This window comes from Chiloscyllium plagiosum, chromosome 5, assembly GCF_004010195.1.
Source record: "Chiloscyllium plagiosum isolate BGI_BamShark_2017 chromosome 5, ASM401019v2, whole genome shotgun sequence".
NCBI classification, from domain to species: domain Eukaryota; kingdom Metazoa; phylum Chordata; class Chondrichthyes; order Orectolobiformes; family Hemiscylliidae; genus Chiloscyllium; species Chiloscyllium plagiosum.
In genome coordinates, this window is record NC_057714.1 from 73,216,225 (window position 1) to 73,238,760 (window position 22,536).

The window sequence follows — 22,536 nt, forward strand, 5'->3', positions numbered from 1 at the left end:
GGAATTAAGGTATAGGACAGATGTTAGGGGTAGGTTCTTTACTCAGCGAGTCGTGAGTTCATGGAATGCCCTGCCAGTAGCAGTGGTGGACTCTCCCTCATTATGGGCATTTAAGCGGGCATTGGATAGGCATATGGAGGATAGTGGGCTAGTGTAGGTTGGGTGGGCTTGGATCGGCGCAACATCGAGGGCCGAAGGGCCTGTACTGCGCTGTATTCTTCTATGTTCTATGTTCTATGTCTGTTTCCATGCTATACATCTCTATGACTCTAATTAAGATCTACACATCCTTCACAATTTGGCAGAATATAACCTATTATGGCAGTGAGTCTCAGTGCTGCTCCACACTACCATCCAGTGGCCAAAGTGCAGATGTGCAGGCAGATCCAAACAATTCTTCATGTATTCTCCAGCATCACATCTTAATGGAGATTCGATGGATGTATTTCTCAGAAAACATTAAATTACTTTTTGACTTATACTTCAACTCCAAAAATTCTGAAACTTCTGAAAATTCTGAAAGAAAAAAACATTTTGTCAAAAACGGAATCATAGGTTGCTGAAAAATCTCAGCTGATCTTGCAGCATCTGTGAAGAGAAATCAGAGTTAACATTTCAGGTTTCCTCAGAACCCAGACCTGAGGAAAGGTCACTGAACCAAATGTTAACTCTGATTTCTGTCCACAGATGCTGCCAGACCTGCTGAGCTTTTCCAGCAACTTCTGTTTTTGGTCCTGATTTACAGCCTCTCCAGTTCATTTGGGTTTTATTTAACGTTTTGTCAAAGTCTTTTTTTTTTGACTATACTCAAAATGGATCAAATGATTATTTACATAAATTACCTAAGGTTTGTTTCATTGAATTTGCAGTTTTCTATATTTTAGATATCATAGATTTACCAAATTCCTGGGATTAGTACAGGAGTTTGGGAGAACCTGTGCAGTGATTCTAGTGAGAAACCACCAACTCTTGCAGGTCACACAGAGTGACACCTCTAACAACACCAATATCAATTACTGCGCCACCATTTGGAAGTTCAGGCACTTGATGAGGTTTCAACAATACAAGTCTCACATACTAAGTATAAAATATAATCCATTTGGACATGAGGATTTGTAATGGAAAAGATTAATGAACTGTTAAATGACACAGACAGGAATTGTATCAGACAAAAGAGGTTTATTATATAATGAATACAAAATATGTGTATACAAGTTGCATTCGTGAAGAACATAAACAAATCATACTCTGGTTGAGCTACAATACAGCCGCATGGAACTGTCAGTGGTTCCATTCATGGATCTGCTGTGTGTTCACCACATTTTGTGTGTCCTTGAAAGGAATCATACTTGTAAAAGTAACGGCACCAGCAATGTAAAGTTGTTATTTGTTTGGTACATCTTTTGAAATACATCTGAAATTAAATACTGTTTTCTTTATTTTAAGGGGAACTATGTTTAAAAGCAGCCAGAGTGGAGCAGCATACGTTGGTGGAATTTGCACACAGTCTAAAAGTGGCGGGGTGAATGAGGTAATCTTCTGTTCTGATAAATGTTGACCTGGGAAGTTGCAAGAAGGACTGTGCCGATGAAATGGTGAGATGCAGGTTCACCAGATTTCCAAACTGGTTTGTGATCTGCTGGATGTTAGAATTGAGACCAGCTACCTCCTAATGTGGAATTGATAGAAGCAGTCAGGATATAAATACAGAAATGGGACATATAGTTCTTCAAACTTGTCCCCCCATTCAGTAACATCATAGCTACTACACAACTAACTCCATGTACCTTTGTCCAATGTAAACCCATCCATCTCAGGTCTAAGATTAACACTTGAGCTTTGATTACACTTTGAAGTAGAGTGAGCAGTCTATAGTTTTCAGAAGGGAGCTTCAGACTTCTTTAACCTTTTGCATAGAAGGTTTTTCCAAACTTAGTGCTTGAAAGATCTGGCTCTGAGTTTTAGGCTGTCAATTTCAGAAAATAAAGAGCCATGGACACGTTACATCACAGAAAGAACCATTCAGCTCAGCATGTCTGTGCTATCTGAAAAAAGACTCTGTCTTCAAATCCTACCTTCCTTACCGTGTCTGTGACCTTGCAGGTTAGAACCCTTCTGGTTCAGGTTCTTCATAAATGAATTGAGGGTTTCTACCTTCATCACCAAACCGAGAAATGACTTCCAGACCCTGCACCTGCTGTGGAAAGGTTTTTCTTCCTGTCTCCTCTAACCCTTTCACAAATGGTATTATATATGTGCCCCCATGGAAGCAGGTTATTCTTGTCTGCTCTATCTATGCCCCTCATAATTTTGGACATCGAAATAAAGTAATTTTGATGTAGGTTTGCTTGCTGATCTGGAAGGTTCATTTTCAGATGTTTCGTCACCATACTAGATAACATCATCAGTGAGCCTCTGAATGAAGTGCTGGTGGTATGCCTGGCTTTCTATTTATATGTTTAGGTTTCTTTGGGTTGGTGATGTCATTTTCATTGATGACGTAATTTCCTGTTCTTTTTCTCAGGGGGTGAAATGGGATCCAAGTCAATGTGTTTGTTGATTGAGTTCCAGTTGGAATGCCATGCTTCTAGGAATTCTCGTGCATATCTCTGTTTGCCTTGTCCTAGGACGAATGTGTTGTCCCAGTCGAAGTGGTGTCCCTCCTCATCTGCATGTAAGGATACTAGTGAGAGAGGGTCATGTCGTTTTGTGGCTAGTTGATGTTTATGTATCCTGGTGGCTAGTTTTCTGCCTGTTTGTCCAATGTAGTGTTTGTTGCAATTCTTGCAAGGTATTTTGTAAAAAACATTAATTTTGTTTGTTGTCTGTATAGGGTCCTTCAAGTTCATTAGGTGCTGTATTAGTGTGTGGGTGGGTTTGTGGACTACCATGATGCCAAGGGGTCTGAGTAGTCTGGCAGTCATTTCCGAGATATCTTTGATGTTGTGGAGAATGGCTAGGGTTTCTGGACGTGTTTTGTCTGCTTGTTTGGGTTTGTTGCTAAGAAATTGGCAGACTGTGTTCTCTGGGTACCTGTTCTTTTTGAATACACTGTATCGGTGATTTTCCTCTGCTCTGCATAGTTCCCCTGTGCTGCAGTGTGTAGTGGCTTGTTAAAATAATGTTCTAATGCAGCTTCGTTTGTGGGTGTTGGGATGATTGCTTCTGTAGTTCAGTATTTGGTCTGTATGTGTTGTTTTCCTGTAGACGCTGGTTTGAAGTTCCCCATTGGCTGTTCGCTCTACTGTACTGTGCTTGTCGATTCATGGTCTGTTGCATGACTGAGTAAAGTTTCTTGGCATGAAATTTCCTGATTGTATTTACGAAGTCTTGTGGGCATCATTAATCATTGCTTTAAGAATTCTGCGGCCATTTTGCTCTGCTATTCTTTTGGCTCGTGGGGTGTTAAGGGGAGGGTTGTATTTGAGACATTTAAGTAGTACCTGTTTCCTTAGGCATTCATGCAGGAGGTACAGCTGTTCGCGGGTGGCGCTCTCCAGCAGTCTCTGTGTTTATGTTAGGTTTATAGCAGTTGCAGTATTTTACCTTTGCCCTGGATATAAAGGTCAGCCTTCTGTTAGCCTTTTAGTTTATTTTCTCTGCTTGTTCTTGATATTTTAACAATCCATAAACACTGACACCCCCCAAATTTTCTTTGGACCTCCACCATTTCTAAACTCCAGAGGTGAAGTGGGAGTGACTGTGTTTGATATCAAGGCTGCATTTGACTGAGTGTGACATCAATGAGCCCTAGTAAACTGATAGGCAATGGGAACTGAGGGAACACCCACCTGGAGTTAGAGTCATACCTAGCACACAAGTAGGTGGTTGTAATTGTTAAAATCAATCAGCGGCATGGTGGCACAGTGGTTAGCACTGCTGTCTCACAGCGCCAGAGATCCGGGTTCAATTCCCACCTCAGCCGACTGACTGTGTGGAGTTTGCACGTTCTCCCCGTGTCTGCGTGGGTTTCCTCCGGGTGCTCCGGTTTCCTCCCACAGTCCAAAGATGTGCAGGTAAGGTGAATTGGCCATGCTAAATTGCCCGTAGTGTTAGGTAAGGGGTAAATGTAGGGGAATGGGTGGGTTGCGCTTCGGCAGGTCGGTGTGGACTTGTTGGGCCGAAGGACCTGTTTCCACACTGTAATGTAATCTAATCTAATCAGCACCAGGGCATCTCTTCAGTAGTTCCTCCGGATAGGTTCCGAGTCCTAACCATATTCAGCTGCTTTATCAAGACTTGTCCTTCTATCTAAAGTCGAAAATGGGTTGTTCACAGTTAATTGCACAATGTTCAGCACCATGCGCGACTTCTCAGATACTGAAGCAGTCCATGTCCAAAACAGCAAGACCTGGAAAATATAATTGGGCTTGGGTTGACAAGCATAAATCAGGAGTGAGATGGATTTTTCACAACTTCCCTGGATGAGTGCAGTTCAACAACACTCAAGATACTTCACACCATCCAGAATAAAGCAGCCCACTTAGAGTCATAGAGATGTACAGCACAGAAACAGACCCTTAAGTCCAACTCGTCCATGCCGACCAGATATCCCAACCTAATCCAGTCCTATTTGCCAGCACTTGGCCTATAACCCTCTAAACTACTTCCTATTCATATCCCCATCCAGATGTCTTTTAAATGTTGCAATTGTACCAGCTTCCACCACTTCGTCTGGCAGCTCATTCCATACACGCACCACCCTCTGCGTGAAACACCTGCCCTTAGGTCTCTTTTATATCTTTTCCCTCTTATAAACCTATGTCCTCTAGTTCTAGAATCCCCCACTCCAGGGAAGAGACTTTGTCTATTTATCCTATCCATGCCCGTCATGATTTTGTAAACCTCAGCATACAACGCTCCAAGGAAAACGGCATCGAGTCCACAAATACTCACTCCCTCCTCCACCGATACTCAGTAGCAGTAATGTGTGCTAACTACTGGATGTAGTGCTGAAATTCACCAAAGGGTGCTTTGACAACACTTTCCAAACCCATGACTGCTACCATCCAGAAGGACAAGATAACAGACACATTAGAACACCACCACCTGCATGTTTCCCTCCAAGCTACTCACCATCCTGACTTGGCAATACATCACCTTCACTGTCACTGGGCAAAATCCTGGAGCAGCTCTGCAATGGCATTGTGGGTAGATAAATAGACAGCAGTGGTTCAAGAAGGCAGCCCCACCACCTTCTCAAGGCTGACTAGGTTTGAGCAATAAATGCTGGCCCAGACTGTGATGCCCGCATTCCATGCATTTTTTTTTAAACAAAGTGAAGCTGGGAGTAACTTTCACACATGCATCCTTTTTTGTGAGTAGATGTTAGCGAAAAAAACCAGAGACCTGAGGGAGAGAAATTACCAAGCAGCCATACTCTAAAACAGTTCAGTAAAATCTATTAAATAGACTTAGCGACTTAAGAAAATGTAACCTTGTTATTTTGATAGTGTATAGTTTGTTAAAATATTCCTTTATTTGTGACTAGTTAAGAAATTAATGATCAAACGTTCAGCATCACCTCCCTCTTAAGTCAGTATGAGTATGTGCCCGCATGTCTATTAAATCCTCTGTGACAGTCAGCAGGTGGCAAGATTCAGCTGGTATTCCTTTCTCACTTTTAATGTTGTGTGTGGCATTATGCTGTTTTGTTTCTCATTATTACTTTTACATTAAAGCTTCTAAGTTGTTGATTATTGCTGTTGCAGTTGCAATATCAGCAGTTCACTGCTAAGAGTGCCAAAAGAATGCATCCATTTTCTGTAAGTTAGTGGTAGATTACAGGCTGCAAGGGAATTCCAAGTATTTTATGATCCATTTAACAGCAACAGACAGTTCAGTGACATGTAACTGAATTGTCTAAACATAAACCAGGAAACATAAGTATTCTCTCACTGTAATAGAAAAAGTTATGTAAACTGCACAATTGTGGTAAGTGGCATTGTTTGCAAAGTTGCTTGCTGTAAGGTTCTGCAATTTACAGTCTAAGCAGATAAAGCTGCTGTTATGAGTAGAATACTTGAAGTTGAGAAATGAAATGATTTGCTTGTTAGCATTTTGACATGAAAGTATTTGTAGAACTTCAACTTCCAGGTAAGGAAGGACAAGCGTTATGCTGCACTAATGCTTCAATATTTTAAAAATTTCAGCTATGAATAAAGTCTATTCTGAGAAGAAAATCATTCACACTGATCATTTTGATGGATGCGCATTTTCATTATGACAGCTGTGAATCAGCTTCCTATAGTATCTACCCAAATCGTTTTGATTTAATGGTTAAGATCCTAAAAGATAAATGACAAGGAAAATGAATTTCATATTTTAGAGATTCTATGGGTATGATTTTAATCCATTTAAAATCATTTGCTTACAGAGTTAAAATCAGACCCTGTGTTTCCAGACTTCAAATATTCGTGAAAAAAAACTGCAAGAACTGCAGATGCTAGAAATCCAAAACCAAAACAGAAATTGCTGGAAAATCTCAGCAGGTCTAGCAGCATTTGTGGAGAGAAATCAGAGTTAACATTTTGGATCCACTGACCCTTCTTCAGACCTGTTGGATCCAAAATGTTAACTCTGATTTCTCTCCACAAATGCTGCTAGACCTGCTGAGATTTTCCAGCAATTTCTGTTTTTGTTCAAGTATTTGCCCTCTGATTATTAACCTTTGTTAATGGAAATACATCCTTCCTATATGCTGTGTCAAGTCCGATGATAACAATATATACCTCAATTAAATCCTTTCAGCCTTACTTGATCCAAAAAGAACAAGCACAGTCAATCTTTCCTCAACTACAATGTTCCATTCCTGGCAACACCTTTGTAATCCTCCTCTATATCTGGCTACTTCAATCAAATCCTCCCTATAATACGGTGAACAGAATGTTATCAGTTCTCCTCCTGTAACTGGTGTGACTCTTTTTCACATACTTCTTACCTGCTGCTATTCTCTAGGTGTCAATAAACAAAAGGAATCTCTCATGCTTTTTTGCCCACATTATCTCTCTGTCCCACCCTCTTTAGGGATCTGTGGACATGTTCTCTCAGAGTCACTGTCATACAACATAGATACAGGTCCAACACGCCTATGCCGACCACAAACACCAAACAACATTAATCCCATTTATTTGAACTTGATCCATAGCCTTCAATACCTGGGCAATTTAAGTGCCTATCCAGATGCTTCCTAAACATTGCAGGAATACCTGCTTCCACCACCCTCGCACTCAGCTTGTTTCATATTTCTGTCACCATCTGGATGAATTTACTTTTTCCTTAGATCTCCTCTGAACCACTTACTCTTCATCTGAAACTTGTGGCCTCAAGTCTGGACTCCTCCACCTTGGGCATGTTCATCTTAACCATGCCTCTCATGATTTTATAAACCTCTATTATGTCACCCTTCAGCATCCTAGGCTCTAGGGAGGCAACTCCCAGCCTATAGACCCCCTCCTTACAACTCAACCCTCCAGTCTTCTTCATGCCCTTGTACCCTTTCCAGTTTAATGGCACCCTTCCAAATATTTTCTCACCCTCTTTCGAGATTTTATGCAGAATCCTACTAATTATTGTGTATTGTCTTGTCTGTTAGTCCTCTCTGAAATGCATTATGTCACAAATACCTATTAAGACCTTCTGCAGTAAAGAAAACTGAAAAGTGAAGACAGATTTTTACTGATTTTTGACGATATCTGATGCTTTGTTTCAGTTTGGAGGTGCTGGTGCAATGACTGTCACACTTGCTCAAAGCCTGGCACAGAATCTTGGCATCTTTCCAGATAACAAAAGAAAGAATGGTAAGCTTTTGCATTGTTAACATATTTAAAAGGGATCTTCTGCATGCCCCAGATCTTTATTTCAGAGAAATAAATCTCAGTATAGTATATTGGAAAATTGTCGATCTTATTCTTATTGCTATCTCAATTTTAGATGTGCCGATAATTTTGCCAAGAAAATGGAACAATCCTGTTTATTAAAGTAAGGAGTAAGGTATATAAGGATAAGTCTGTGCATTGCAACTTACAAAGAATTGTCTAGCAAATGTATGAGGTCCAGCAGTGCTTCCACTGTCCACCTCATTTACTGCCCTTAGCAACTGTTAATAATGTTAACTCTTGAGCCAAATGAAGCTGCAGGAATTATAATCCTTAATAATTGGAAGAAAAAGTCAGTGAAATTAGAACCTGACTATGTAAGACAATTAAATATGCTGCAGGGTACAATGATTATTCATGATGCATCGCTAAGCAAATTTAATTAATCCAAATGCTCCCGAAAGACCAAAATGTCCTAATTCAACAACTTGTCCAATATCTTCTCAAAACATGTAGTGATCCTGCACTTCGCACATCCATCTTCATATTTCCCAGCAGAGGATAAGGTTCTAAGAATGTTTGTACTTCCTGACAGCTGTTTTGACTCTAGCCATTTTAGAAACATACCTCCAGATCTACAACAAGCATCTATTTCAGATCTCTAAATCCAGTACATCTCTTACTTTCATACTTCTAAAAACTTAAATCACATGCCCAGTGAACCAATGTTTCTCCTTAGTAAGCAATCACAGTCACAAGAACTAGGCCATACCCTTTGCAGGATCTAAGTGTGAAGGTGTTATTTCTTTTTCAGTCTTCCAAAGGATGTGGACATCACTGGCTAGGCCAGCATTTATTGCAGGTCTTTTATTGTCCTGGAGAAGATATTGATGAGTTACCTACTTGTAACACCCACAGTGCTGTAGAGAGGGAGGTTCCAGGATTTTAACACAACAGTGAAGGAATGGTAATATTGTTCCAAGTCAGGATATCGTGTGGCTTGGAGGGCAACTTGCAAATGGTGGTGAGCTGATGTATTGGTGAGTAACTGCAGTGCTGCCATTGTGCATCAGTGGTGAAAGGAGTGACTACAGGCAAAATGCTACAGATGCTGAAAATCTGGAACAAGCACAAGGAACGCTGGAGAAACTCAGCAGGTCTGGCAGCATCTGTGGAGAGAGAAACAGAGTTAAGGTTCTGAGTCCAGTATGAGTTCTTCCAAATTTCAGTTTCTCCGGCATTCTTTGTGTTGGTTTGTGCAGGGAGTGACTGTTGACAGTGGTTGATGGGGTCCCAAACAAGCTGTTCACTTTGTCCTGGAATGAGCACAGAAAGTGCTGGAGAAACTCAGCAGGTCTGACAGTTTATGAGGAGAGGGTTAGTTCTTTGATGTTCCAAAGAAGTGTTATTAGACTCAAAACATGAACTCTCCTACTCTCTTTGCAGGTGCTACCAAGTCTACTGAGTTTTTATAGCATTTTGTTTTATTTAAATTCTCCACCATCTGCAATTTGTTTTTATTTGTTTTGACCTAGATATTGTCAAGCTTCTTGCGTGTTCTTGATGCTTTTATCCAGGCACAAGGAAAATATCCAATCACATTCCTGACTTGTCCTTAGTAGATTGTGTACAGGCATTGGGCAGGGGTGGTGAATTGGACACTGCTGAATTCCTTGTCTCTGACCTACTCTTGTCAGCCCAGTTAATACAAGGATGGTCCAGGTCAGCTTCAGGTTGATGGTAAGCTCAAGGGGTTGGAATTCAGACGTAGCAGTGTCAAAGGTCGAAGGGTAGATTTTTTCTGATTGAAAATGGTAATTGTCTGGATGTTCCTAGGTTAACTGTGATAGCCTCTGTTCAGAATCTCAATAACATCACTGGATACAAAGTCCAGAACTGTTCAAAAGATGGATTAAATCTGCTGTCAGTGATAGTACAAATGGGTAATGGTAAATCAACACTCTATTTTGCATTCACCCAATGTTATTTTTCATTTTAGGTAGTGTAAAAAAAAATTGGACAGAGTATTAAATAGACTACTATTTTCTAGTTGCCTGCATTCGCTATGGCACAGTACTAATGTCACCCCTACTGCATCGGTACAGGTATATCAAAACCTTAGTTACCAATTGTGGTGCTCATAGTATTGTACTTTAATTCAGCATAATCTCAATAACATGCATACTGTCCCTATAGCTATCACATACTTCTTAATTGCTCTATTTTCCTAACTGATGCTGGTATCAGAAATAAAAACAGAAATTGCTGAAAATACTCAGCCAGTCAGATACCATCAGTGGCATGAGGATCAGTCGCTGGATTGTGTAGCCCACCAACCATGTGTAAGCAAATGAAGCAGAGAATCCCTAGTGTGGAAGCAAACTACTTGGCCCATCAAGTTCATACCAGCCGTCCAAAGAGCATCTCACCCAGATCCACCCAACTACCCTCTCCCTGTAACCCTGAATTTCCCATGGCTAGGCCACCCAACTTGCACATTCTACTATGGGCAATTTAGCATGGTCAGTCCACCTAACCTGCACATCTTTGGACTGTGGGAGAAAACCGGAGCACCCAGAGGAAACCCACGCAGACACAGGGAGAATGTCTTTATGGAGTTTGCGCAATCACCCGAGCGTGGAATTGAACCTGAGTCGCTGGCGCTGTGAGACAGCTTTGCTACCCACTGAGCCACCGTGTCACCCTGAAAGCTAATTTAACGTGATAACAAGCTGCTCCTGCCAAAATAAGACCATTCAAGCTTTCTTCTGCATCACTTGCCTGACACCTCCATCTGTAGGTGATGACCCTCTTAGCTGACAGCTCCTGAGGGTGGGACTTTCTCTCGAGTGAGGATGCCTGTAGGACAGGCTTTTAATGGATGACTTGGTTTCCATGAATTTTCTTTCAGAGGTGGATGAGGGTGGAGCCATTTGATCCCTTCCTCCTTCCAATTTCTGATCAAGGTCAAAACTGGAGATGGCAGAGATATATGGGCTTTGCAGTAAAGTAGGAGAGCAAGATCATGGAGTCATACAGATGTGCAGCATGGAAACAGATCCTTCGATCCAACTTGTCCATCTGACCAGAGATCCTAAATTAATCTAGTCTCATTTGCCAGCACTTTGGTAAGTTCCTGGCGAGTTTGCTGAACAAAGAGACCTTGGAGTGCAAGTTCTTAGTTCCTTGAAAGTGAGGTCACTGGTAGATAGAATAGTGAAGAAGTGTTTGGTCTGCCTTCTTTTATTAGTCAGACCATTGGCCAGGATTGGAGGGTTTGAGCTATAGGCAGACGCTGAATAACCTGGGGCTGTTTTCCCTGGAACATCGGAGGCTGAGTGTTGACCTTATAGAGGTTTATAAAATCATGAGGGGCATGGATACGGTAAATAGACAAGGTATCTTTGCTGGGGTGGGTAAGTCCAGAACTAGAGGGCATAGGTTAAGGGTGAGCGGAGAAAAATTTAAAAGGGACCTAAGGGGTAACTTTTCACATAGAGGGTTTCGTATGTCTGGAATGAGCTGCCAAAGGAAGTGGTAGAGGCTGGTACAATTACAGCATTTAAAAGGCATCTGGATGGGTATATGAATAGAAATGTTAGAGAGAGATAAGGGCCGAGTACTGGCAAATGGAACTAGAGTAGGTTAGGATATCTGGATGAGTTAGATTGAAGTGTTTGTTTCCGTGCTGTACATCTCTATGACTCTATTTGGCCCAGTCTCTACCACTTACTCTGGCAGCTCATTTCATACACAAACTATGAACCTGTACTCCAAGTTCTCTTTGTTCAGCAGCAGTCCCCAGGACCTTACCGTTGAATGTCTAAATGCTGCCCTGATTTGCCTTTCCAGTGGGCATTGAATAAAATAGAAGATCTATGATCAGGTGGATCAAATGGCAAATGGAACAATCCCGCAAGCTAACAGGAAACTATTATGGGATTGCTCCAGAAGAGCACCTCCCTGAAGAAAAGGCAGCAGAGTTTATGATCTGAAACTGGGAGTTCAGTGAAGTCAATGAAGTTCTAAAACAGACAAGCAGGTACTGGCTGTTCCTCAAGATTACATTACGTCTCATTGTGACAGGGATGCAGAGTAGATCGAGGGGAACCAATAGATGTGTCGTATTTGGACTTCCAGAAGGCATTTGACAAAGTACCACACAAGAAGTTGTCATAAGAGAAGAACCTCGATGTTGGAAGTTCTATATGAACACGGATAGAGAATTGGCTATTGGGCAGGAAACAGTGGGTGGGGATAAGGCATTCTTTTGCAGGTTGGCAGATGATTGCAGTAGGTAGGAATTAACTCAAACAGGTGAAACTATTTTTACTGGAGTTTAGAAGAATGAGAGGTGGTCTCATTGAAACATATAGGATTCCTGACAGGGTAAGTGTTGAGAGGATGTTTCCTATCATTGGTTTAGGACCAGAGGACACAATAAAGTGGCATCAGTTTAAGACTGAGGTGAGGAGGAATTTCTTTGCTCGGAGGATTATGAGTCTTTAGAACTCCTTGTCATAAAGTCCTTGTGTATGTTTAAGGTTGAGATAGATAGATCCTTGATCAGAAAGGGAAAGGGCAGGAAAGTGGAAGTGAAGAATGTTGATCAGCTTTGATCCTATTGAATGACTGAGCAGGCTGGAGGAGCTGAACGTCCTGCTCCTGTTCCTCCTCTTTCCTCTAGTTATTTGGTTAAGAAGCTCAGAGTTATATTTGTGGTTCAGAAGGAAGTATTCTGCAATGTGCTCACCCAATCTGTGTTTAGCATCCCCAATGTAATGGAGGTTGAATTGAAATAGTGAGTAGACTAAACAAAGTTGAAGGACATACAGGTAAACTACAGTTTTACTCGAGTAGATTGTTTAGGTTCGGGAATTGGAAAAGTCCAAGGTAAAAGACAGGTGTTATAATGGTTGAGCTTACACAGTAAGGTATCATGAGAAAGAGTTGGTATTAGGAATTATTAAGCTGTAGATCATAATTTCACAGTTAAATACATGTTTAATGTTTGCTTTTGCTTCTTCTGTATTTATGTAAAACAACTATGGTAACAGTGATAGCCAAATATAAATCCATACCAATCAGTACTCGGGAATCATTATAAAAGAATGAACAAAAGGAGCCATGTGGCCTCATGTATAATTGAATAATTAATTGAGACTGGAAATGTGTTGCTGGAAAAGCACAGCAGGTCAGGCAGCATCCAGGGAACAGGAGAATCGACGTTTCGGGCATAAGCCCTTCTTCAGGAAGGGCTTATGTCCGAAACGTCGATTCTCCTGTTCCCTGGATGCTGCCTGACCTGCCATGCTTTTCCAGCAACACATTTCCAGCTCTGATCTCCAGCATCTGCAGACCTCACTTTCTCCTAATTAATTGAGACTACCAAATGAGAGACAAGTGAAATACTGTAAAACAAAAACTAATTCTGTATGCAAAACAAAGAATCAAGCTGTAAGTTTATGAGCAGAGCGTGAAGCACTGTGTAGGAAATTGTCATCTTTTATTCAAGAGCCGAGCGCAGTAAGGTATACAATTATAATGCACCAGTGTTTCCCCAGCAGACATTTTATTGATTGCTAAATGCAAGAATAATATGGACATAATGTAGAGAAATGCTGTGGTCACCAAGTGAATGTTTCCTTTATTCATTTCTGGGATGTGAAGATCTCTGGTTTGATTGCCCCTCAGAAGGAGGTGATAAGCCACCTTCTTGAACATTGCAGGCCATTCAAGTGTCTTTCTGTCTGCTTTTCTTCTCTGATTTAATGCTGTCCCTTTTATTTATTTATAAACCGTTTGCTATTGTTTATTTTTTTGCTTTCTCATTTCATTAGGAAACGTGTTGAGCATATTTTGTAAAGTCCCTGATTCGCCCTTCTTTTGGAATCAAATTTACAGAAACCACTGACCAGGTCCTTCAGTAAACAAGCACGGATATTTATTACAAAGAAGTGAATTCTGATCACAAGTAAACAGCTATGTACTACCAACGTATGGTTTTATCAGTTAAAACTCTAAGTCCCTTTTATAACCCAACACAAAAATACAAACACAGACAAACAAACAAAAAACATCAGTTTTACTGATGAGGGAAAATAAGGGTAGGAGCCAGAGTTCACCAGAAACAGTCCACAGGCATTGCTGAGGTGGTCATTTTGCCTGTCAAGATTTTCTGTACTTTGACCACTTTCTCCAGGTTTTTTTAAACTTCTTTACAGGAGACATAGGCCAATTGGTATATTAATAGTAAAGTCTCTTAGTTACTGTTGAAAGGCAACAACTTACAGCAACTGGTGGCTTTCTTCAGGCTTCAGGTATTTTTATTGCATAGAGAGAGGCAGAGATTGAATAGAGGGAGACAGAGAGAGAGAGAGAGAGAGAGATGCACCTTCCCGTCCAATAGTCTGAAGCTGGCCAATGTATGGTTCACACCCACAAGCTGTCAACTGCCAAGGCATCATTCAGAGAGTTAATATTAGGCTGATGCATCCATGGTCAGAATTGCACAAACCAATTAGCTACTTGTTGCTCGTCAGATCTCACTCTGTATACTCACCCCTGGTGCAGTTGCCACAACTCCCTTCTCTCCAACTGCTTGAACAAAGTAGCAGGATAAACCACACAAAAAGTGAATTTTAGTAATTTTTTTAAAATGCGTTTATTCCTTCCACAATCGTTCGGTTTTAAAACAGTCCTTTTTCGATTTCAGTCCACAAGTAAAAATGCAGAAAATGAAATTATATGGTCTTTACACGGCAATATATTTCCAAAACAGGATGATGTGTGGCTTGGAGGGAAACTTTCAGGTGGTGGTATTCACATACATCTGCTACCCTTGTCCTTTTAGGTAGTAGACCTCAAAAGTTTGGAAGGTGTTGCTGAAAGAGCTTTTATGATTTGCTGCAGTCCGTCTTTTAGATGGTACATATTGGAACTATGTAGATTTAATGCTGGAGGGTGTGTGCCAGTCTGCCAAACTGCTTTAGCTTGTTCAGCTTCTGAGGTGTTACACTTTGCCAGGAAAGTGATGAGTATTCTTTTTGTAATGGTTGTCTTGAGTTCAGTTTTACAATTATTCCTTCAGACATTTGCAGGGAGAATCTATCCTAGAGTAGCTAGAACAGAACTTCTGAATACAAGAAACCCATTTTTATATACAACTGGGAAGATAGGGACAGGGGAAGGCCATTCAGCCCCACCACCCTGCTTCATCATTCAATAAGACCACGGCTGATCTGTGGCCTAACTCCATATGCTTGCCTTGGATCCACATCTCTGACACATGCTTAAAAATGTTTGCCTATCTCAGACTTAAATTTAACAGTTGAATTAGCACTGACTGCCATTTGAGGAAGAGAGTTCCAAATCTCCATTACTCTTTGCATGTAGAAGTGTTTTCTAATATCTCTCCTGAATGGCCTGGCCCTAATTCTTATACAATGCCCCTTGATTCTAGGGTCTTTAACAAATGAAATAGTTTATCCTTATCTTCTCTGTCTTTCTCTGAACACCTCGGTTAGATCAGCCTTTAACCTTCTAAACTCTAGATATTAGAGGCCTAATTTGTCTAACCTCACCTCCACCTTAACCCCTGAAGTCCAGATATCAGCTTTGTAAACTTGCATTGAATTCATTCCAGGATTGAAACATCCTTCTAAAGTGTGGTGCCCAGATCTGCTCACAGTACTCTCAGTGGGGTCTAACTAGGGTTTTGCATAACTGCTACATAACATTTTCAACCTTAAACTCCAGCCCTTTAGATATGAAGGCCAGCATTCCATTAGCCTTTTTGACTACTCTTTGCACCTGTCTGTGACATTTTAAAGAGCTATGCACTCAAACCCCCAATATTTAACTTTGTGCTCTCTAAAAAAAAAACCCTGATCTATCCCTTTTCAGTCTGAAATGAAAAGCCTCATACTTGATTATATTAAAATTCATTTGTCACAGCTTTGCCCATTCACCTCATTTATTAATATCTTGTTGTAATTTTATGCTGTCATCTACACTGTCTACAATGCCCCCCAGACATGTCAGCAAGTTTCGATATTTGACTTTATATGCCCTTATCCAAGTTATGAATGAAAATTGTGAATAATCGAGGCCCCCAAACAGACTCCTGCGGGACACCATTAGTCTCATCCTGCCAATTGGAGTATTTATCCATTATTCCAACTGTGTTTTGTGCCACTCAAACAATTTCCTATCCATGTCAGTAACGTACTATCAATTCTGTGGGCTTCCATCTTAGCTAACGGTGTCTTTGTTTCCCTTAGTCACTCTTTTTAAAGAGTGGAGTAACATGCGGAAATTTCCAATGTAGAGTTACAACTCATAAGTCCAGGGAACTCTGAAATATTACGTTTAGGGCATCAAAAATGTGCTTTCCTACCTCCTTTACCACCTATAGATAGAAACTCTCAGATCCTGGGGGTCTGGCACCCTTCACTTCCAATAATTTCCCCATGATTGATGATTTACTTAAACTAATTTTGTTTAGACACAGTCCAATTCTCTATTAATTTCATCGGCACTTCTATGAATACTGAAAATAATCGTTCAGTATGCCTGCCATTTTCCCATGGTCATGAACAATATCCCTGCTCTCAGCCTTCAGTGAGCAAATAGTATTCTTATCACTTTCCCTTTATGTAACTATAAAATCTCTTCTTAAAGTCTTTTATGACCTTTGCAAGTTTCCTGTCATAATCCTTTTTGGTTGCTCCTGTAAACCACTTTGTTGGCCTTTATTAGTCTTTGCATTTGTCCCATTCTGTGAGATCTGTACTGTTGTTTATGTTTTAAAAGCCATTTCTTTTAATTTTATGCTGTGCCTTACTTCCTTATATCCATGGCTGTTTATTTTTGTCAGGTGGAGTTTTTCCTTCTGATTAGCATTACATGTTTCCAGTCATGTACACCATTCATTATTCGAGTTCCAGTCATGTCCATACATAATCACGTGAAAAATAGCTGTCTCCAGTCTCATTGGGTTGATCACTCAGCACAGTGTTAGAAAAAGGGATGTGCCAGGTTACAGATTGAGGTCAAATACAATTCTTCTTCTGCTGATGAGCTCACATTTTTGAACTGCTAAATCTATTTCAGAATCAAATTACAGAGAATGACATTGTAATTGTGTGCTCCTAACACAGAACCTTCCGTACTGAGGTAAATCTGGAATCTGGGGTGCTCCCATGGTGGTAACTGATATTGAAGTATTGGTAATTTAGACATGGAAAGTATCAATCCACACAGACTATTAATAGGCAGATTGTGAGGAACATTTGCTTGAATTCCCAAAATAATTTCCCAGCAGGTAAGACTTGCTAATGGAATTGTAATTTTCATAAAATTATCCATATTACTTTTAAAGAAAGAAATACTCACATTTATATCATGTCTTTCATGATCTCAGGTCATTTTCAAATGCGTTACAGCCAGTAAAGTCCTTTTGAAGTGTTGTCAGTGGTGTTAAATTGGAAATGTGTTATAATATCTTAGAGTTAAATTCTATTATGTGCAAATAAAATTATATAAACCTTTAACACTGGTGCATAGTATCAATATGTTAGATGGTAATTCTCCACAGGTATAAAATAATTCTGGTACAAAATATATGAATCTGTAACATATTGTTACAGTAATGGATTATTGTGGCTTATGAACTTCATATAGGAAATCACTTAAAACAGTGACCCAGTGTTGACATGGACTGGTTGCAAGTGGGTTTCCCTCCAATTTGTGTACAGGACCCATGCCAGGATGCCAGCTTGATTGAAGGAGTTAGCTTCCTGCTGGGCAGGTAGTTCAAAGTCAGAAACCTGTTGGTGTAGTTGTGGGAATATGGAGATAGTGCGACACTAGGGGTGCGCATGGAATTGGGTGAGCTGTTCCATCTGATTTTGTCTGATGGAAGGGGGAATGTAAGATTGGTAGGTGTGGAAAAAGCATTCCTGCTTCTCTTGCTCCACTGACAGTGCATTAAAGGGCAGTCATTTTTACCAGACCACTCAGTGTTAAATTTGCAAGGTAGGTTAACTGTGATACTGCCAAACTCACTATAATATTTAAGGGACTAGTCCATCTTGTGACAATGCTGTCACTTTAAGAGGTTATTTTGTCAAGAGAGATTGTATGGTAGAGGTATCCAGTTGTCTGTTACAAAGTAAACAATTTGAGAGGCCTTGGGGTGTTTTAAAGTTGGAACATTGGGGTGTGGCCAGCTCTGACAAACCAAGCTTTCTAGTGGTTTTTTTTAGCTTTTAGGTTTAGTTTTGAGCAGAAGCCTTTGGGTCTCAGAAGAGTTGGACCTTCAGTGAATGTCTCCTGGATGCTATTCTCTCTGAATCTTTTCTTGATTTTTTTTTCCCCTACTGGTTTGGAGAACTACAAATGAGAACCTGTGTTTGAATTTGCCATTTTGCCAAGGGGCATGTTTATGAGATATTACTATATTGTTAACAGTTAATTAGTATTGTATCTATTATTTGGTTGTTTTCCAAAAGTTAAGTTATTCTAAATTCCTCTTTCTTTTGTTTGTATTTTAATTGTAGTATTTAACTAAATTGTGTTTTGCTTAACGAGAGTAGTTTGACCAGAGGCATTGTATCTGAAACACAGCACTTTACATCTACCTTTAAAATAAGAAAAAGTTAGGGTCTACGCTACTTTCCAAACATATTTTGAGGGGTTTGGTCTGGTTCATAACAGTCTTCTAGGAGTAAGTAGGCTAAAAGCTCTAGTCCCACTTCAATTAAATCAGGAAGTAGATAGGTCCCAAACTATTCATTTGTACAAAACATTACCGTATCCCAAACTTCAGCATTGGGTAATAGTGCTATGAAGTTAATGACTCCAGCTTACATTTTCACCTAGTCAGGCCAGTACAAAGAAATAAAAAAGAATATTAATGTAATTCCAGAAGAATTTGACAGAAGATACACTTTAAAAACAAATTTTAAACATCATAAGGACAACAGGTTAAAATCATCATTAAAAAACTGAAAGATGTAAAGGGCGCTGACATCCAAAATGAATCTCTTTTACCAGCTCTGAAAGGCAGACTCCAATACCTATTGCTGAAGACTACAGTCTATAGTGTATTCGACTTATAATGCAAATCATTAACTCCTTATTTAACATTATTCAATATTCATTGACACGTGTAGGATTGCATTAATCTATCAGTAAATGAGGCTGCATTAACATTGAAAGCTTAAAATCCCCATTCCTGTGTGTATAGTATTCATATCACATTCTGAAATAAACATGTTTTAATATCATCTCCAGTAGCCACATTCAAGCCATATGTGAATATAAAGGAAATGACAGAGAAACAATGCTGAAAAGAGTCACATAGGATTGTCATGGAGGTTATTAATGACTGTTTCATTAAAGGTAGAAAGTACAGTATGATCAATAGAAGGAAGGGATCGACTTTTAGACTAATGTTATGCATTTCCAAAGTTTGATTCTATTGTGTGGATATAAATTAAGAGTTTCAGCGTTGATTACAATTTGAAATGTTTGTTCTTTGTTCTAACTTGTTTGGTGGCTGCAAAGTAAATAAGGTTCTGTAGTGTCATCAAAGATGAAGATAAGTATATTAAATGATTAAGAATCCACTCTAATTTATTAACCTGTTTTCTTAACAGAATTGTGAAACAAATGATGGAGATTCATTTATAACTGAGCTTTTTGTATTGTCCAGGGTATCTGTAAATTGATGTTAAACTGTAAAAAAGGCATGCTGCCTATTTGAACAAAAAGAGATTTTTAATATAGAATATCATTCTTCATGTCAGTCTTTGAAATGATTAGAGCTATGTTACATATATATTAAAATATAAGTAGTCTTTTTTTCTTGCAGGTGATTGCAAATGTGAAGACCAATGGGTCGGGTGCATAATGCAAGATTCCGGGTAGGATATTAAACAAAGTATACCTGTACTAAAATCCTGTAAAAAGAAAACAGTAACCATCCTAGTGTCTGATTTCTGAGAAATAACCTGATCATTATATTTCATGTTCTTAAGGTATGGTAATTATTGCCCTATAGAAATTGTGGCAGCTGATTTGCAACGTCCCACAAACAGCAATTTCTTTTGTATTCATTCACAGGATTAGAAGTCACTATCAAGATATCATTTATTGACCTAATTGCATTCAACTGAGTGACTTGTTTGACCAAATCTGATTGCAGTTAGGAATTAACCACTTTGCTGTGGGTCTGGAGTTATATGTAGGCTAGACGTGATAAGGACAACAGATTTCCTTACCTAAAAGACTGAAGTGAGCCAGATGACTTTTTGCAATAGGCTGAGTTTCATTGTCATCTTTCCTGATACTAGCTTCTTAATTTCTGATTTATTTGAATTGCATGTGGGGTATAGATAAGGTGAATGGCAGGTGTCTTTTCTTTAGGGTGAGGGATTTCAAGATGAGTATATTTTTAAGATGAGGAAAAAAAGATTTCAAAAAGACATGGGCTCAATTTTTTTAAACAGTGGTTCATATGTGGAATGAACTTCCAGAGGAAGTGGTAGATGCATGTACAGTTGCAATGTTTAAAAGACACATAAAAGATAAGTACATGAATAAGAAATATTTGGAAGGATTTGCGTCAGGAACAGGCAGGTGAGACTAGTTTAGTTTGGGATTATGTTCGGCATAGACTGGTTGGACCGAAGGGTCTGTTTATGTGCTGTATGACTCTATGATATTGAAATAACTCAAATTCTGTAATGAGATTTGAGCTCATGTCTGTGAATCAATAATCCATTATTTTGCATTACTAGCAATATAACTAATCCACTACTAATCTTTAGCCCAAATGGTAATAACACAACAATCTTTTCTTCTGGTGATATTGATCTGAAGTTCAATATTAGCAAAACATGGAACAGGTCAAATGGCACTCATTTTAATTTCTTATCCAAGCATCTCCAGCAATGTGGAACTTCCTCGGTATCAGTACACATGTTCTCTCTTTATGATAAATCCTTACTGTGTAAGGGCTGCTCATCACAGCTCATTGATGACATGATTTCATAACAAAGCAAGTTGCAGAATTGGATCCCAAGAAGTACCTTAGCCAATATGAGGATTAGATCTGTGCTTTTAACATTATGAAGCACCACACTGCAGTCAAGTGAGCTGACCCACCATAATAGCCTAAATGACATCTCTCTGGTGTAGGATGTATATGTAGAATGGCAGGAGATGGGTGCGGTCCTCAATGAATATTTCTCCTCTGTGTTGACCATGGAGAAAGATATGAAGACTTGGGAACTTGGGGAGTTAGTGGTGATATCTTGGGGACAGTCCATATCACAGTAGAGGAGGTGTTGGATGTTTTAGAGTGTATGAAGGTGGATAAATCTCCTAGTCCTGACCAGATATATCCATGAACACTGCAAGAGACAAGACAAGAAATTATGGGCTGATATTTTTGCATCATTGTTAGCCACAGGTGAGGTCCCGGAAGACTGGAGGGCAGCAAATGTTGTGCCATTATTCAAGAAGGTCTGCAAAGAAAAACCTGGGAAGTATAGACCAGTAAGCTTCACATCTATGGTGGATAAGTTACTTGAGATAATTCTGAGAGGTAAGATATACATGCAATTGGAAAGACATGGTTTCATTAGGAGTAGTCAACATGGCTTTGTGAGTGAAAAATCATGACTCACAACTTTGTTAAAGTTCTTTGATGAAGTGACCAGGAAGGTTGCAAAGCAGTAGACATAGTCTGGATGGATTTCAGTAAGGCCTTGGATAAGGTTCCACGTGGTAGGCTGCTCTGGAAGGTTAGATCACATGGAATCTGGGGTGAGCTGGCAAATTGGAAACAAAATTGACATGATGGTAGGAAGCAGAAGGTAATAGTGGAAGGATGCTTATTGGACTGGAGGCCTGCGACTAGTATGGTGGCTCAGGGGTTGGTGCTGGGCCCATTGCTGTTTGTTATCTGTACCAATGATTTGGGTGAGAAAGTACAAGGCATGATTATTAAGTTTGCAGATGACACTAAAATAGGTGGTATTGTGGACAGTGAAGAAGGTTATCAGAAATTGAAGCAGGACCTTGATCAGCTGGGGTAGTGGGCCAAGAAATGGCAAATAGATTTTAAGATAGATAAGTGTGAGGTTTTGCATTTTGGAAAGTCAAATCAAGGTAGGAGTTTCATGGTGAATGTAGGACCTTAAGAAGTGTAGTGGAATAGAGGGATCTTGAGGTTCAGATTCACAGTTCTCTGAAAGTGGAGTCACAAGTAGAAAGGGCAGTTAAGAAGGCTTTTGGCACATTGGCATTCATCAGTCAGGGCATTGAGTATAGAAGTTGAGAAGTTATGTTGTAGTTACACAGAATGTTGGTGAGGCCACATTTGGGGTATTGTATTCAGGTTTGATCACCTTGCTTTATGAAGGATGTTATTATTGTGGTTCTGTTCGCCGAGCTGGAAGTTTTTGTTGCAAATGTTTCGTCCCCTGGCTAGGCGACATCATCAGTGCTTCGGAGCCTCCTGCGAAGCGCTTCTTTGATGTTTCCTCCGGTGTTTATAGTGGTCTGTCCCTGCCGCTTCTGGTTGTCAGTTTCAGCTGTCTGCTGTAGTGGTTGGTATATTGGGTCCAGGTCGATGTGTTTGTTGATGGAGTTTGTGGATGAATACCATGCCTCTAGGAATTCCCTGGCTGTTCTCTGTCTGGATTGC

At 39.9% G+C, this 22,536-nt stretch overlaps 1 protein-coding gene across 7 annotated transcripts in view; it reads left to right on the forward strand.

Moving 5' to 3' along the window:
• Positions 1–22,536, forward strand: part of adam22 (ADAM metallopeptidase domain 22) — a 364,949-nt gene that overhangs the window by 207,802 nt on the left and 134,611 nt on the right. For all 7 annotated transcript variants that reach the window (XM_043690347.1, XM_043690348.1, XM_043690350.1 and 4 more), the window contains exons 12-14: positions 1,447–1,531; positions 7,712–7,799; positions 19,696–19,747. In XM_043690347.1, coding sequence (XP_043546282.1) covers positions 1,447–1,531; positions 7,712–7,799; positions 19,696–19,747 — 225 coding nt within the window. The remainder of the gene's footprint in view (positions 1–1,446; positions 1,532–7,711; positions 7,800–19,695; positions 19,748–22,536) is intronic.